The sequence below is a fragment of the Tupaia chinensis genome, unplaced genomic scaffold, assembly GCF_000334495.1.
Source record: "Tupaia chinensis unplaced genomic scaffold, TupChi_1.0 Scaffold000627_1, whole genome shotgun sequence".
Taxonomy (NCBI): domain Eukaryota; kingdom Metazoa; phylum Chordata; class Mammalia; order Scandentia; family Tupaiidae; genus Tupaia; species Tupaia belangeri.
The window spans coordinates 3948238-3963049 of NW_006160147.1; the positions used below are offsets into that span (position 1 = coordinate 3948238).

Below are 14812 nucleotides of genomic sequence, written 5' to 3' on the forward strand. Positions count from 1 at the left end.
CTCGCCCCCTCGCCCCCTCGCCCCTCGTTTGCTCCTACCCCACTGTGAGGGATGCAGGTGTGCTTCTGGGCTGGTCTTCTTTGTCTTGCAGAACTCAGAGGTTCCCTCCTCCCCCTGACCAGCAAACAAGAGCAAGAGTGTGAGATTTATGGCAGTTACTGTTGATTCTTGAGCAGCAAACCCAAGGCACCATCCCATAAATCCCAGGCTACAGGACGGCTTTATGGGGAAGCCCTGTTTTTAGAAAGGGGCGTGGCTGGTCCCTCCGGGCAAAGCTCAGAGCTCTGCCAAGTGCCTGCCTCCTTCTAGGAGAACCATGACCTAGCGAGGGTACCGGGCTGATTCCAGGCCAGAGACATGGCCTCTCCTGTCCCCCACTCCGCTCGGCATCCTCTACTCTCCACCTTCCTGCCCTCTCCCCAGCTGTAACGACTCCCCGCCTCACCACAGCAAGATGTTCTAGAAGCCTGGACAGATAGATGGTCATCATTTTTTTTTCTTTAAATAATTATTTTTATTTAACTTTATTTATTTTAACTTGACCAGAGAGGGATAGAGTGAGAGAGAGAGAGAGAGAGAGAAGAAAAGTGAGAAAGTAAGTCTCCAGGTCCAGGACTTGAACTGTGGTTGGCCATGTGAGTCCAACACCCTTAACCACCACACCACCTGCTGGCCCCATGATCATCTCTTTTGAACTTCAGGTGCTTTCCGCTACAGCCCCATGTGTGGTTCACTGGAGAGGCTTTTTAAAATGCATTTTTCAGTCCAGCAGGTGGCGTGGTGGTTAAGGTACTGAATCCCATATAGCCAACTTTGCGGTTCAAGACCCAGACCCAGTGGCTTGAGAATCACGCTGGGCTGGTGTGCATGCATGATCAAAACCCCAAGAGGAGAATGGAGGAGAAGGGACTGCAGCATGGCCATCCCCCACACTCTCCCTCTGTCTCTCTGTCTCTCTGTCTCTCTGTCTCTCTCTCTCTTTGGTGAGCACATGAACCCTGTAGTATAAGACTAAATTTTATTTTTAATTAAAAAAAAAATCCATTTTCCGGGCCATCATACTCGGCCTCAGTTCCAGAACCTGAGGGTGGGCCGCAGGAGTGTGAGGTTCTCGTTGTGCTCTGGGATTCTGATGTTCTCTGTACAGTGCAGACACATCTCTGCTCCCGTTATGCTGTACAGCATGTGTCACCAGGGAGGGCATGTCTGGGTCCTCATGTCACTGGGACCCGTCGGGCCAACATCACGAAGCCTCCTCTCTGAGTCCCCTTCGACTCATGCTCACACAGGCACGTGAGGCAGGGTGACTGCCCTCTGGGAGCACCCTGTCTGTAAGAGTCCAGCCGGCTGCAGGCCTGCGACCCCACACAGAGCCGGAAGAGGGCTGAGGCTGGCTGGCAGCAGTGAGTTTAGGATGCAGTCAGGCAGGATCAAGGCTGGCAGGCTCTGCCAAGGAGGCTGGAAGAGGGACAGCAGGTGGCGTCATGGTTACATCACTGGACTCCTGTGTGGTTAACTGTGGTTTGAGTCCCAGACCCGGCAGCTTAAAAGTCATGCCAAGTGTGTGTGCGTGCATACCCAAAATCTCGAGAGAAGAACGGAAAAGGGATTGCAGTGTGGTCATCCCCCTCCGGGGGTGATTTCTCACTTTCTGACTCTGTCTCTCTGGAGAGCACATGCACCCTATAGCAAAAATCTCTCTCAAAAAAAAAAAAAAAAAAAAAAAGGAGGTTGGAAGAAAGGAGTTCTCAGCTCCTTAGCAGCTTCTGGGCTCCTTGAAAATGGGACCAGGTGGGGGCTGGCATGTGGCATGGTGGTTAAGGGCTCTGGACTCCCATATGGCTGACCGTGGTTCAAGTCCTGGACCTGGACCTGCTTTCTCCCTCTCCCTCTCACTCTGTCCCTCTCTGGTCAAATTGAAAATAAATAAATAAATAAACAAATAAAGTTAAATAAAAATAATTCTTAGAAAGAAAGAAAATGGGCCCACGCTTGCTTACCCATGTAAGCCTGAGCCCAGCACGTGCCAGCGTGTCGTACGTCCTCAGTCCATGTTTGCCGGGCTGAGCGAGACTTCAGGGCCCACCCACAGAGATAGACCTGGCTGGCAGCGCGGACCCAAGGCCTCTCCTCTGAGGCAGCAGCCTGGTGAAGGAGGGCCTGGCCATATGCAGGCTCTGGCCTGGGGTTGCTGGGGAAGCCACAACTTAGCTGCATTAGGGGGTGCCTGGGAGCATGCAGTGCCAGGGAGAGCACCCTTTCTAGGCTGGCTGAGGACAGAAGGGTGTGATCATTAAGCAAAGCAAACATGTTACCGACCCATAATCCCTTAAACCAGGAGGATTCAGGAGGGGACTGGTTGCCTTGGCAACTGGGTACCGGCCAGCGGCGGGGCTGAGCATCCTCCAGGAGTGTATGCCTGGTGCGTGGCCCCCTCCCATCACGGAGCTAGCCCCTGGTGCCTTCCTGGCAGGCCCAGTGGGGGCCTTCGTGAGGCCTCTTGGTCCCAGCCCCACCGCAGCCCAGCACAGTGTGGGCAGAGCTGACAAAGGGGCCAGCTGTGCAGGGAGCTTATGAAACCATGAAGGAGAGGCGGGACAGTCTGCTCTTGGTTTTGGGGGCAGGAAGGAGAAGGAACCGTCTAGGAAGGAGCAGTGGCAGTCTGCAGGAGGCCAGCAGGATGGCCGTCATTCCCCAGGGCAAGAGGGAGGAGCTGGGAGCCGCTGAGAGGCTGAAGCTGAGCAGTCAGCCCCCCTCCATGGAGTTCTGGCAGAGGATGCCCTGCCTGCTCTGAGGGCTCTGACATGGAAGGGGCCGGTGGGGTTCAGGCCCCCCACCCCGTTCCCTAGGGCCAGCTGTATTTCCCCTGAGGCCTTCAGCTACTCTCCGACCTCCCAGATTTCAGCTGGAGAGAGAAGGGCCAGGCCGCTCCCAGGCACCCTTCCCCTCCCTCATCCTTCCCTCTTTCCTGCCTCTGGACCTGGGACAAGCCAGCAAGGGGACCACCAGCTGTCAGTGTCAGGCGAGATGGGGTTTGGGCCAGTTTATGTCCCAGGGGTGTAAGCCAAGCCAGTGTTCATCGGTGAGCATCAGTCAGTACGCCTTACTAGGTGTTGACACATTCCAGCTTTTCCAGACATGTTGGCAAGCAGCAGCCAGCCCGGGCACCATCCTGGTTCTGGAACTCTCCAGACCTCCAGCAGCTAAGGGGTTAAAGTCTGGGGTCAGACTGTGGTGCAGCTGTAATGCAGAAGGCAATGCTCTGAGAGTTCTTCCATCAGGGAAAGCTCTGGTATGGGCCTGGAGACCTCCCTGAGTGGGCCAGGGACGCTGGCCGTGACCTGGGCCAGGGGGCGCAGCTGTGAGTGGCTCACTGCCTCAGGACACTGCTGGGGAGCTGCCTGTCTCTCTCACTCATGGAGGGAATGAACTAATTAACTTTATTTTGTAAAAAAGTGTTGGGGCCAGCAGGTGGCATTGTGGTTAAGGTGCTGAATCTCACATAGCCAACTCCACAGTGAGCATCAGTCAGTACGCCTTACTAGGTGTTGACACATTCCAGCTTTTCCAGACATGTTGGCAAGCAGCAGCCAGCCCGGGCACCATCCTGGTTCTGGAACTCTCCAGACCTCCAGCAGCTAAGGGGTTAAAGTCTGGGGTCAGACTGTGGTGCAGCTGTAATGCAGAAGGCAATGCTCTGAGAGTTCTTCCATCAGGGAAAGCTCTGGTATGGGCCTGGAGACCTCCCTGAGTGGGCCAGGGACGCTGGCCGTGACCTGGGCCAGGGGGCGCAGCTGTGAGTGGCTCACTGCCTCAGGACACTGCTGGGGAGCTGCCTGTCTCTCTCACTCATGGAGGGAATGAACTAATTAACTTTATTTTGTAAAAAAGTGTTGGGGCCAGCAGGTGGCATTGTGGTTAAGGTGCTGAATCTCACATAGCCAACTCCACAGTTCGAGTCCCAGACCTGACAGCTTGAAAATCCAGCTGGGCACCTGTGCGTGTGTGCTCAGAATCCAGGGAGGAGAATAGATGGGAGGAGATTGCAGAATGGCCATCCCTGCTGCAGGGGGTGGGGTGGCGTTCTCTGTTTCCTCTCTTTCTGTCTGTCTCTCTCTGGCATGAGTGCATGCACACTGTGGCAAAAATCTAAAAAAAGAAGTGTTCACATCTAGTGGGGGCTGGGGAATTTGGGTTCCTCTTTGCACATCGCCCCCATTACGGTCAGGCTCTCCATGGTAGTCGATCAGGACTGGGGCCGTCTGCCCAGGGGAAGGGAATTGGTGGGTGGGGCCCGGGGCCCTGGGAGGGCAAGGGTGAGGGCCTACTCTCAAGGAGCCCACGCTTTGGTACAGAGGACACAACTGTGGCTCCGGCAGTGCGGAGCCAGGTGGGAAGGCAAGACCCCGAGGCCACCTAGGCAGGGACCTGGACCCGCCTGCTCTTCTCACCTGCTCTCCCACCTCCTGTCCCAGGACCTGCCCAGACCGAAGACCATGAACAAGATGAAGAACTTTAAGCGCCGCTTCTCCCTGTCAGTGCCCCGCACAGAGACCATCGAGGAGTCCTTGGCTGAGTTCACAGAGCAGTTCAACCAGCTCCACAACCAGCGGAACGAGGGTGAGGGCGAGGGCCAGGGCAGCCCCTGGTCCTCCCGGGCCCCCTCCAGGCTCAGCAGGGGTTGGAGGGGCTGCAAGGCAGGCAGGAGCTGATGTGTGTCCCTCTCAGACCTGCAGCTGGGCCCCCTGGGCAGAGACGCCCCCCCAGAGCTCCGCGCCCTGTCCCCCGCAGACAGCGTGGAGGAGCCTGGACAGCCTTCCCCAGATGTGCTCTACCGCCGGCAGAACCAGCGCCGCTTCTCCATGGAGGTGAGGGGCCCCAGGCTCTGCCCAAGGAAAATAGCGGGCCACATCCATAGAGATGCACACAGGAGGGTCGTGGTTCAGACTTCGTGTGTTCAAAGCCCAGCCCAGCCCATACTTCGCCCTGTGATTTTGGACAAGTTGCTTCACCTCTATGAACCACAATCTAAGAACAGCCTCCGTGGTTTATCAATCTAAGAACAGCCTCCTTGGCTTACAGTCATGGTGAGGATTAAATGAGTTCATATTTCCAAGTGCTTAGAACATTCCTGGACATGGCAAGGGCTCGCCTGGTGTCTTTCTAGCCGTGTACATGTGCCCAAGTGTGTGAACAAGCTTTGCTCACCGAGTCAGGGTGTGTGCAAGGGCGGGTGCTGCAGCTCGGAGAGGAGGAACCACCTGAGGCTCAGACAGCCCTGCGTGTCTGCATGTCTTTGAGCAACCCTTCGGGGCAGCTGTGAGTCTGGGTCACAGCCTGTAGGGTGGCCCGGCCGGCCGTGGTTGCTCTGCAGGGAGAGCTAGGCCCAGAGTGAGGGCAAGGGCCCCACAGCCATGGTTCCCCTGGAGCCCACGCTGGGTCCCAGTCTCATTCCCATCACTGCAGGACATCAGCAAGAGGCTGTCCCTGCCCATGGATATTCGGCTGCCCCAGGAGTTCCTGCAGAAGCTCCAGCTGGAGAACCCAGACCTACCCAAGCCGCTCAGCCGCATGTCCCGCCGCGCCTCCCTGGTGAGCCCCACTGGGGTCAGGAGTTGCAAGGGTGGACATCCTCTCCCCAGCATGGATTTAACAGCCCTGGCTTTGCCCATTCGAGAGGATTCCTGGGATTCTGGCGCCACCTGTTGGCCTCAGTGGCTTCAACTAGTTCATCCTCTAGATAACATTCCCTACTCGGGTCCCTGCTGTGCTGGAGCTAAGCCTCTTCTGGGTCCTGAACCCCCGTTAAGATCAAAGGACCCGCTGCCATGCACTTCCCAGTCCTAGCTGCCAGTCAGATTTGCTTGGGAGCATTTAATAAAGCACGGACACTGGGTCCACTCCAGACACTGCAGACTTGGCCTCTGTGTGTGCATGCATGCATGCGTGAGTGTGTGCATGCCTGCGTGCATGCATGTGTGTTGGGGGGCAGAGGGAAGGGCAGGAGTCTGTCTCCCTAAAGTTTGGGTGCACCTGAGCTAGAAGTGCACCAATAAAGACTGTTGCGGAGGTGGGTTCTGAACTGGACAGTGGAGAACAAGACACAGGGCCCATCTGAGTAAGCCGCAGAGGACACCCAGCCGAGGGTGCCAGCCAAGGTGCTGCAGCTCTGGGACCCACCCTCAGCTGTGCCAGGAGGAAGAGATGGAGACGTTCACTTCTAAGGGCTCCTTCCTAGGGCAGGCTGATAAAGGGAAGGAGAAGGATTTGCAGAGGAAGGTGGGAGGCTGGCCTCGCTCCCCCTCCACAACGAAGGTCCCGTCCCCTTCCCTCCTGTGGGCTGGATGTATGTGGGGGCTGCTGGGACCGTTGTGCTCACAGCCCTGTGTCTCTCCACAGTCAGACATCGGCTTTGGGAAGCTGGAAACGTACGTGAAACTGGACAAACTGGGAGAGGTAAGAGCCGGGTGTGGTCTTCTCAAGGCCCCCAGGCAGGATGGGCCCAGGAGGGTCAGGACCTTCCCTGACCTGCCCCTCTTGTGGTCCCTGCCCATGGGGGCTTGATTTTGGCTCTGCAGCCTGGCTTAGTCTTTAGGCCTCGATTCTGAGTGAGGGCGTGACAACAGAGAGGCCTGTGGGCTCTGGGAAGAATCTAGTCTTTTTTACCTGCAATTCCTTCTGGCCTGATTCAAATCGCAGCTTTGCCATTTACCAGCTCTGTGACTTTGAGCTAGTCACGTGACCCCTCTCCGTGCCTCAGTGCCCTTCCTTGGGTCAATGGAGGTGGAGCTGGTTCTGCCTCCGAGGGTGGTGGTGGGGTGGTTCAGGTTGCCCCAGTCAGATACAGACGGCCCTGGACAGTGCCCAGCATGGAGCATGTGCTGTCCAAGCCTCATCTGTTCTCCTGTGTCAGTCTTTGTGTTGGAGGCCCGGGACAGGGAGGCTTACAGAACATGTCAGACGTGGCCTTCTCCCTCCAGGAACCCAGAGAGGAGGCCTGTACATAAACATTACTGTAACATAGAGAAGAACACTGCTGTTAGAGGTAGTGCTACTGAACATGCATGAGAAGGGTCCTGGGTTCGAGCCCCAGCACCCCTCTGAGCACTTTGAGTGCACAGGTGTGCCTGTGAGCGGGGCCAGTTGAGGCGAGATGGATCGTGTGGTTAGGGGTGCCTCTTTCTCTCTCGTTGAGGAAATAAACTGAAAAAAAAAAAATCTGGCAGCCCAGCAGGTGGAATGGAGGTTAAGGCACTGGATCCTATGTGACCGGCTGCATGGCTTGAGTCCTGGACCTGGTGGCTTGAAAATCACTCTGGGCGCTTATGCATGCATGCCCAAAACCCCGACAGGAAAAGGGATTACAGCGTGGCCATTGCCCCAGGGAGGGGGAGTGATTTCTCAGTTTCCTTCTCTATTTCACTCTCTAGCAAGTTGCAGGCACCCTATATAGCAAAAAAACAACAACAAAAAACAAACCAAACAGCCGGCATTAGGCATTAGAGTAGGGGGCAGCTGGCATCCTGAGGTGGAGGGGACCAGTTCACCCTGACTGGGGAGGGGTCGAGTTGTTCCACATCACAGGGGAATGGCTTGGAGGACACTAGAACTTCAGGGAAGGGAGAAGCTGGGGGGCGGGCACTCAGCAGGGTGCCACTGCGTGAAAGAGCAGAGGCTCACAGGGGCGGGCTCTGGGCAGGGGAGCAGGACCGCATGCTGGGCTGACAGGCTGGTCCCCCCCAGGGCACCTATGCCACAGTCTTCAAGGGGCGCAGCAAGCTGACAGAGAACCTCGTGGCCCTGAAGGAGATCCGGCTGGAGCATGAGGAGGGGGCGCCCTGCACGGCCATCCGCGAGGGTACCAGGTCCCAGGGCCCTGGGGGAGAGGTTCATTGGCCTGGGTCCTGGTGGGAGCCTGGCGTGGAAGGTCATTGCTGGAATGGGCACTCGGGCTGACCCCAGGGAGCAAGGGTCAGAAGGAACCCAGGTGGCCTGTCCCCGCAGTGTCTCTCCTGAAGAACCTGAAGCACGCCAACATCGTGACGCTGCACGACCTCATCCACACCGACCGGTCCCTCACGCTGGTCTTTGAGTACCTGGTGGGTTGGGCCTCTCCCCACTGTGGTGGGGGTGGTGGGTGAGAGGAGGCGTGCAGGGGACTGGGAGAGGTGGTCCTGGAATCTGGGGCACTTCCTGTCCTCAGCCTGAGTCTGGGCTTCTAGCTGGGGCAGCAGGGGGCACTGAGCCAGCCTCTGTTCCAGGACAGCGACCTGAAGCAGTACCTGGACCACTGCGGCAGCCTCATGAGCATGCACAACGTCAAGGTGAGGGCCTCCTACAGGGACCCCACCCACCTCGGCTCCCCCTTGTCCTAGAGCCCAGCATGGGAACAGCTCTCACCACTGAGGCTGCTCAGACCTTCCAACGTAGAAAGGAGGCAAAGGGTGGGGCTCCGGAGCTGGCTGAGCACCCCCTCTGCCACCCTTTAGCTGCTGGTACAGAATCCCCCTGCGCGTCAGTTTCCCATCCATCAGACACGAGCACAAGCTACCAGCCAGAAAAGAGGGCTTCCGGAAGCTCGGAGGCAGGCATGGCCCTGTCTGGTGTTTGCTAAGGAATCAACGGCAGACGTCCTTATGCGGAGGGCTTCCTGGCCCACCGTGCCTCCCCTCACAGCTCCCCGACTGGAGAACTCTGCCTTGTCCCCATGTCCTCCCCCTAGATGGGGCTCCCTGGTGTGGACGGGTCCTAGGATGGAGCTGCAGAACCAGGGAACGGCTGCCACACTGGGCCTCTTCTATAGGGGTCCCTGGGGAAATGGCCAGGCTAAGATCGACTTGTGTGTGTGTGTGTGTGTGTGTGTGTGTGTGTGTGTGTGTGTGTGGTGCAGTGTAGGGGCAAGAGAGCCAGGTAATGTCTCCAGTGGCTTGAGCTAACCTCCCGAGCCCTGTCCTGGGACAGAGGTGCAGGGTCCCAGTGAGGGGACCCAGTCCCACTTTCCACCCCGCTTTTCTTCCTTTCCTAGATTTTCATGTTCCAGCTGCTCCGGGGCCTCGCCTACTGCCACCGTCGCAAGATCCTGCACCGGGACTTGAAGCCCCAGAACCTCCTCATCAACGAGAGGGGGGAGCTGAAGCTGGCTGACTTCGGTGAGGCAAAGTCTGGGATGCATTCTCCAAGGGCACAGGGGTGGCTGGGGGAGGGCAGAGTTTGTGATGTGTCTGTCCCCAGGACTGGCCCGGGCCAAGTCAGTGCCCACGAAGACCTACTCCAATGAGGTGGTGACCCTGTGGTACAGGCCCCCCGATGTGCTGCTGGGGTCCACAGAGTACTCCACCCCCATTGACATGTGGTGAGTGGCCACAGGGGGGACCCAGGGGAGGGGGGGTGCCTGGCCATACCTCCAGGCTCTCTTTTGTTGCCCCGAAGGCCTCTGGGAAAGAACCACTAACCTTCTTTGACTAAAAGCTGTTGGCGTCTGGCTAAACGGGATGTTAAAAATTAAGTCTGTGGACCAGCAGGTGGCATCTTGGTTACGTCACAGGACTCTAGTGTGATCTACCATAGTTTGAGGCCCAGACCCAGTGGCTTAAACTCACGCTGGGCATATATGTATGCGTGCCCAAGATCCTGAGAGGAGAATGGAGAAGGGATTGCAGCGTGGCCATCCCCCCGGGGGGTGATTTCTCCCTCTCTCTCTGGCAAGTGCACATTCTCTGTAACAAAAATCTCATTAAAAAAAAAAAAAAGTCTGAAATAGACTGGGATTCCCAGCTTAAACAGCCTCTTCAAGGCAGTGCATCTGAAGTATCCCCAGGGGGCCTGTGGGGAGTTACTAGAACCTGCAGGAGGGCCCACAGGAAATACAATGAATCTTCCCTAAGCATCAGTTCTAGTGAAAAGTTTGAAGGGATACATTATTTTTATGTTAACACTCACACATGTATGAATGGGTGTAAAAGGAAAAGTTCACCCAGATTTAAAGCTAAAACAGGTTCAGTGAGTGGCCACTGTGCCTGTCCCAGGGCTCCCTGGGGATGGACTACACGCTCTCTTCCACAGGGACGCACAGGTGAAAGAGTTTGGGACAACACTGCTTAACGGCCTGCCATGTGGGCGCTGGCTCAGAGTGGAAGGGAGAGGTCTCAGCTTCATAGGGCCAGGGGAGTCCCTAGAGAGGGTCTGTAGTGTGGGGGCTGGGCTGTCCTAGGAGCCTCCACTGCCTTGGGCCACCGCTGTCCCTGAGAGCCATGACCTCTGGGAGCCATCTGCAGCAGGGCGTCCAGGTACCCTGGTGGAGCAGCCCTAGGCAGGGTGGCCGTCCCTTCCTGATGCCGCCCCTGCCCCTTGCTCCCCACAGGGGCGTGGGCTGCATCCACTACGAGATGGCCACAGGGAGGCCCCTCTTCCCGGGCTCCACAGTCAAAGAGGAGCTGCACCTCATCTTCCGCCTCCTCGGTCAGTCTCTTGCCGCTCCCTCCTCTCACCACCAGGGGGCGCCGGAACTCCGTCCAGTTCCAGCACTTCAAGGGACTGGGAAGCTTTCTCCGGGTTTCATCAGGGCGGGGACCCTTGCAGCCTTAGGCATTCCTTGCTCCCACCTCTGACATTGCACCCCCTCTTGCCTCCCCAGGCACCCCTACAGAAGACACGTGGCCTGGAGTGTTGGCCCTCCCTGAGTTTAGAGCTTACAACTTCCCCCGCTACCTGCCGCAGCCGCTCATCAGCCACGCTCCCAGGTAGCCCTGGCTCCCGCAGCACCCTCTGAGGCGTCCCTCCTGGGGGTCCCCTCACCCCAACCCAACCCCCTCAGAGCCTGTGTTAGCATCTCTTTCTTGCAGGTTGGATACCGACGGCATCAGCCTCCTAACCAGCCTCCTCCTAGTGAGTGTCCTCCCAACTGGGCCCAGGGCCAGGCAACCAAAGACTCCGGGCCGGGCGTTGGGTGCCCCACTTCCTGTGCTCACAAGTCCTTGAAACGGCTCCCTTGAACCCCCACCCAGGGATGCGCTGGCTCCCATACACAGCCCTGGGAGTCTGCGCTTTCAATGGCGCCAACCCGTGCAGCTCCTCCTCCTAGCTGGGTAGCTTTGCACATGTTATAGAGAGCTGCCTGTTTCATAAGACAGTTGTGAGGATACACTGGCCATGGGCTACAGTGGGGCCTGTGGGGAAGTCAGGGCACAGGAAGGGTGGTTGTGGTATCAGTGTTAGAGCCATAGGGGGCTATAGCTACTTCCGCATCAGCATTGCCATCCCGAGAGGTCACCTGCTGAGTCTGGTCTCTGGTTTCCTCCTGTGGCTGCAGACCAGACCTGGGAGTATGGCCCTGAGACTGCAGGGGTTGGAGGTGGAGCTTGACCAGGAGTATCTCAGGCTCCTCCCACCTCCACGATTCAACTTAGCTTAGGAGTTGTGCTACCAAGAGGTGTCCCTGAGGCCTCCCCAGCCAGGGCCCAGTAGCCCACCCTGTGTCTTTCAGTATGAATCCAAGAGTCGAATATCTGCAGAAGCTGCCCTGAGTCACCCCTACTTCCGGTCTCTGGGAGAGCGCGTGCACCAGCTTGAAGACAGTGAGTTGAGGGGTGTACCCCAGAACCCAGGAATGGGGGTGGCAGATGTGGGCTGGAGAGTGGGAACAAAGAGGCTAGGAGGCCTGGGTTGTGCAGGGTGGAGCAGCCTGGGCACGCAGTCTCCCCTCCTCGGGTTCTCATTTGGAGCCAAGGGTACACGTGAACCTCCTGGGCCAATCTTAATGGAAGAGCTTGCACTGTGGGCTCACAGGGAGCGAGGTGGGGGGCCCCAGGACCAGGGCCTGCTCTACCCAGCCTGCCTCCCTCTCCTCACACCCCAGCTGCCTCCATCTTCTCCCTGAAGGAGATCCAGCTGCAGAAGGACCCAGGTTACCGCAGCCTGGGCTTCCACCAGACAGGTAGGGCTCACGCCTCCCCGCCCCTCCCCGTCGCAGGAAGCCCCATAGGGACTCCCTCTGGAGGAATGGGGATGGGCTCCTGCTGGGGTAGTCAGTGCAGTCTTCCCACACTGGGCTTCTTCCAGGACAGCAGGGAAGAGGCTGACCTCTCCCACCCAGACCCTCCTCCTCCACCCCACCCCAGACAGAACGTGCATCTGACGGGGTCCTGGCAAAAGCGCACGCCGTCTCTGGGGCTGCCTCCCTGCAAACCCCGCGCTCCCTAACCGCGCTCCAGCCTAGAGAACTGTTTTGTTGGCCTTGAATGTGGCGATGCTCTCCACCCACCATCTCTTCTGATCCCTAGAACACCTCGTGGAGTTGATTCTTCACATTCCCCAGTTCAGTCAGCAGAACTGAGGTTAGGAGAGGTTAGGTCACAGTGTCACACAGCTCATCAGAACAGGGATGGGATTTGGCCCCAGCACAGACTAGGTGCCGAGCGCATGCTCACAGCCCTGGAGATATAGCCGTCCCCCCCAGCCCCCAGTCCTGGGCACTCTCCAGCTCAGCCTCCTCCCTGCAATCCCCTCTCCCTTTCATTCTCCAGGACGAGGGAAGAACCGGCGGCAGAGCATCTTCTGATGTGTGCCCTCTGCCATGGCGGGAGGAACAAGAGGTCACGTCGAGCACCAGTTTGGGTAGGATGGGGCCGGTCCCCCTTGGAGGACTGAGCACTGAGGGCCAATGGCCAGCCCGGAAGACTGTGTAGCAGCCCTGCCAGCCCCAGCTGTTTGCTGTCTCTGATCCACATGCCTCCCGGTGGCCTTCACCCAGAGAGTGACCCTTCCGTCACCTGCCTAGCTGGGAACAAGCTACCTCCCTGAGGGGGCAGGGAGGGACTTCAGACCTTCTTCTGGCAGCTCAGGACCTGCGTGGTAGAGAGTCCAGGCACCAGGCTGAGGGTGTGCCCTGCACTCGCTGCACCATGCTGTCCTGGGGCCAGCCTGCCTTGCCAGCGTGGCAGACCCCTCTGACCCCACAGAGCCCATGTGTTTCGCATCCTTCCCATTAGAGCAAGAAGGGACATGGCACCTTGTCTGGGGCCCTGGAACCCTGGGGGGCCAGCATCCCCAGAACAGCAGGAGGAGGAGTGGCCCCACGTCCTCTTCTCATCACCCTGCCCTCACTCCCCTCCTTGCCAAGGGCCCCTGTACCCTCGGCTTGAACCCAAGCTGAGCGATACTGGTGGTCACCGGATGCCCAGCTGCACCCAGGAGTGGCTGCCACCGCCAGCTGTACCACTGTTCCCCAGCTGTCCTCACCCGTCTTCCCCGTCTGAATGGAGGTGCCTTAGGTCAGCAGGTGGAGGCATGCTCACTGCCCTTGGAGCTCAGACCCAGGCTCCTACCTGTCTACCCCTACCCGGAGCTGCTCCTGCTAATCTTAACTTATCCCTAAGCACTGATAAGCCAGTCCTGGGTCAGCATCCTGAGGACAGCACCCAGATACACAGGGTCACCCTGACAATGGGGCCAGGCTGGCCTCCCTCACCCCTCCTTCCCAGCCCTGGGGTCCTGTCCACTAGATCCCTGTACCAGTCTCCAGGCCTCCTGGGGTGGTCACAGAGGGAGGTAGAGGAAGGAGGTGTCCATGCAGGCTTTGATCTTCAGAGTCCCATCGCTGGGGACAGGGAGCCCCAGAGGCTGCAGAAGGTACAGGCCAAGGGGAGGTCAGGGCCTGCCTTCCCACACGAGCCCCTGCCCGCCTGAGGAGCGGCCGGAGAGCCTCGGGCTCCCCTCCACCCCCACTGCTCCCACTGTACTGTGAAGGTCCTGTGACGCCGAGAAGACAGATAATATATTTAATTCACGGACAGCCCGACGACGCAGTTTAGTGCCGTGAAGCTGACTCTGATCGCTGCCAGAGAACCGGAGGCCTCGTCAGGCCCAGAACCTGGGGCCTGCAGGGGTGTACGTGTGTAAAACGAAGCACAAGTATGCTTGGGTGTGACTCGCCACCCCCGGGCTCCTGTCTCCTCGAGGCCACTGTGTTCAGGGCCTGAGGTCAGTTCTGGACGAGGGGCACAGTCATGGTTGTGTGTGACCCAGGTTGGTGCTTGGGGGGATGGGGCTAGCCAGGAGAGCAAGGAGTGGGTCCTGGGGAGTCTGCTACACCACCCCCTGCGCTTCCAACACCACAGTTTCCTGATTCATGGGGAGGGGGAGTTCCAGAGAGCATTGACGTAATGGGGGCCGAGACCAGGGTGGCAGAATGCGGGTGCAGGCCTCTCTGATTCGGACCGGTGATTGCCACAGGCCTCGAGGCTGCCTCTCACCGCTGCCCAGGCCGCCTCTTCCCTTGGGTCTGGACATGCGTCGGGTGCACACAGCTCCAGCGTGCTCAGATCCTTCCTGTGCTCCAGTTCGGTGTCCACTTTTGCCCTCCCCAAGACCATCCTGAGGGGCTCAGGCCCCAAACGTGCTCGTGGCTGTGCCCGTTGGTGGTCTCGGTCTGGCTGTAGGTGCCGTGCAGTCTGCTGGCACGCTTGACAGGGGCTGCTTTCTAGAAAAGGATATGAGTGCTCCCAGGTGGGTGATGTCCCCTTGCCGGGCCAGGGAAGTCAGGTGGGGCAGGGCTTGATTCTCAGAGCAGCCTGACCCAGGCGGTAACTCAGACAGTCCTTGATGGGAGGGGACGGGGGCGGGGGAGGGGGGCTGGAGGCCTTTTAAGCTGTGGGAAGAGTCTAGAGCCTGTGTTATTAAGTTCCTGCTGTGTGCCCAAGGGTGCCTCATTTAATCCTGACAACAACCCTGACTCTTGTCACTTTGCAGATGAGGACAACAGGGCTTCCAGCAGTCGAGTGGCTTGTGGGTCACATAGCAAACTACCAGGAGGAAA

At 58.3% G+C, this 14812-nt stretch overlaps 1 protein-coding gene across 6 annotated transcripts in view; it reads left to right on the forward strand.

Moving 5' to 3' along the window:
• CDK18 (cyclin dependent kinase 18) overlaps window positions 1–13789 on the forward strand; it is a 36888-nt gene extending 23099 nt beyond the window's left edge. For 2 of the 6 annotated variants that reach the window (XM_006159252.2, XM_006159253.3), the window contains exons 2-16: window positions 4476–4620; window positions 4729–4868; window positions 5467–5592; window positions 6400–6456; window positions 7744–7858; window positions 8005–8099; window positions 8262–8324; window positions 9026–9149; window positions 9232–9352; window positions 10361–10458; window positions 10634–10739; window positions 10842–10884; window positions 11483–11573; window positions 11878–11932; window positions 12522–13789. In XM_006159252.2, coding sequence (XP_006159314.1) covers window positions 4497–4620; window positions 4729–4868; window positions 5467–5592; window positions 6400–6456; window positions 7744–7858; window positions 8005–8099; window positions 8262–8324; window positions 9026–9149; window positions 9232–9352; window positions 10361–10458; window positions 10634–10739; window positions 10842–10884; window positions 11483–11573; window positions 11878–11932; window positions 12522–12645 — 1482 coding nt within the window. In that variant the 5' untranslated portion in view covers window positions 4476–4496 and the 3' untranslated portion in view covers window positions 12646–13789. Of the gene's footprint in view, window positions 1–4475; window positions 4621–4728; window positions 4869–5466; window positions 5593–6399; window positions 6457–7743; window positions 7859–8004; window positions 8100–8261; window positions 8325–9025; window positions 9150–9231; window positions 9353–10360; window positions 10459–10633; window positions 10740–10841; window positions 10885–11482; window positions 11574–11854; window positions 11933–12521 lie in introns of all 6 variants that reach the window. The other 4 variants (XM_006159255.3, XM_006159256.3, XM_006159254.2 and 1 more) reach the window with 4 other exon arrangements.
• The last annotated feature ends 1023 nt before the right edge of the window (window positions 13790–14812 follow it).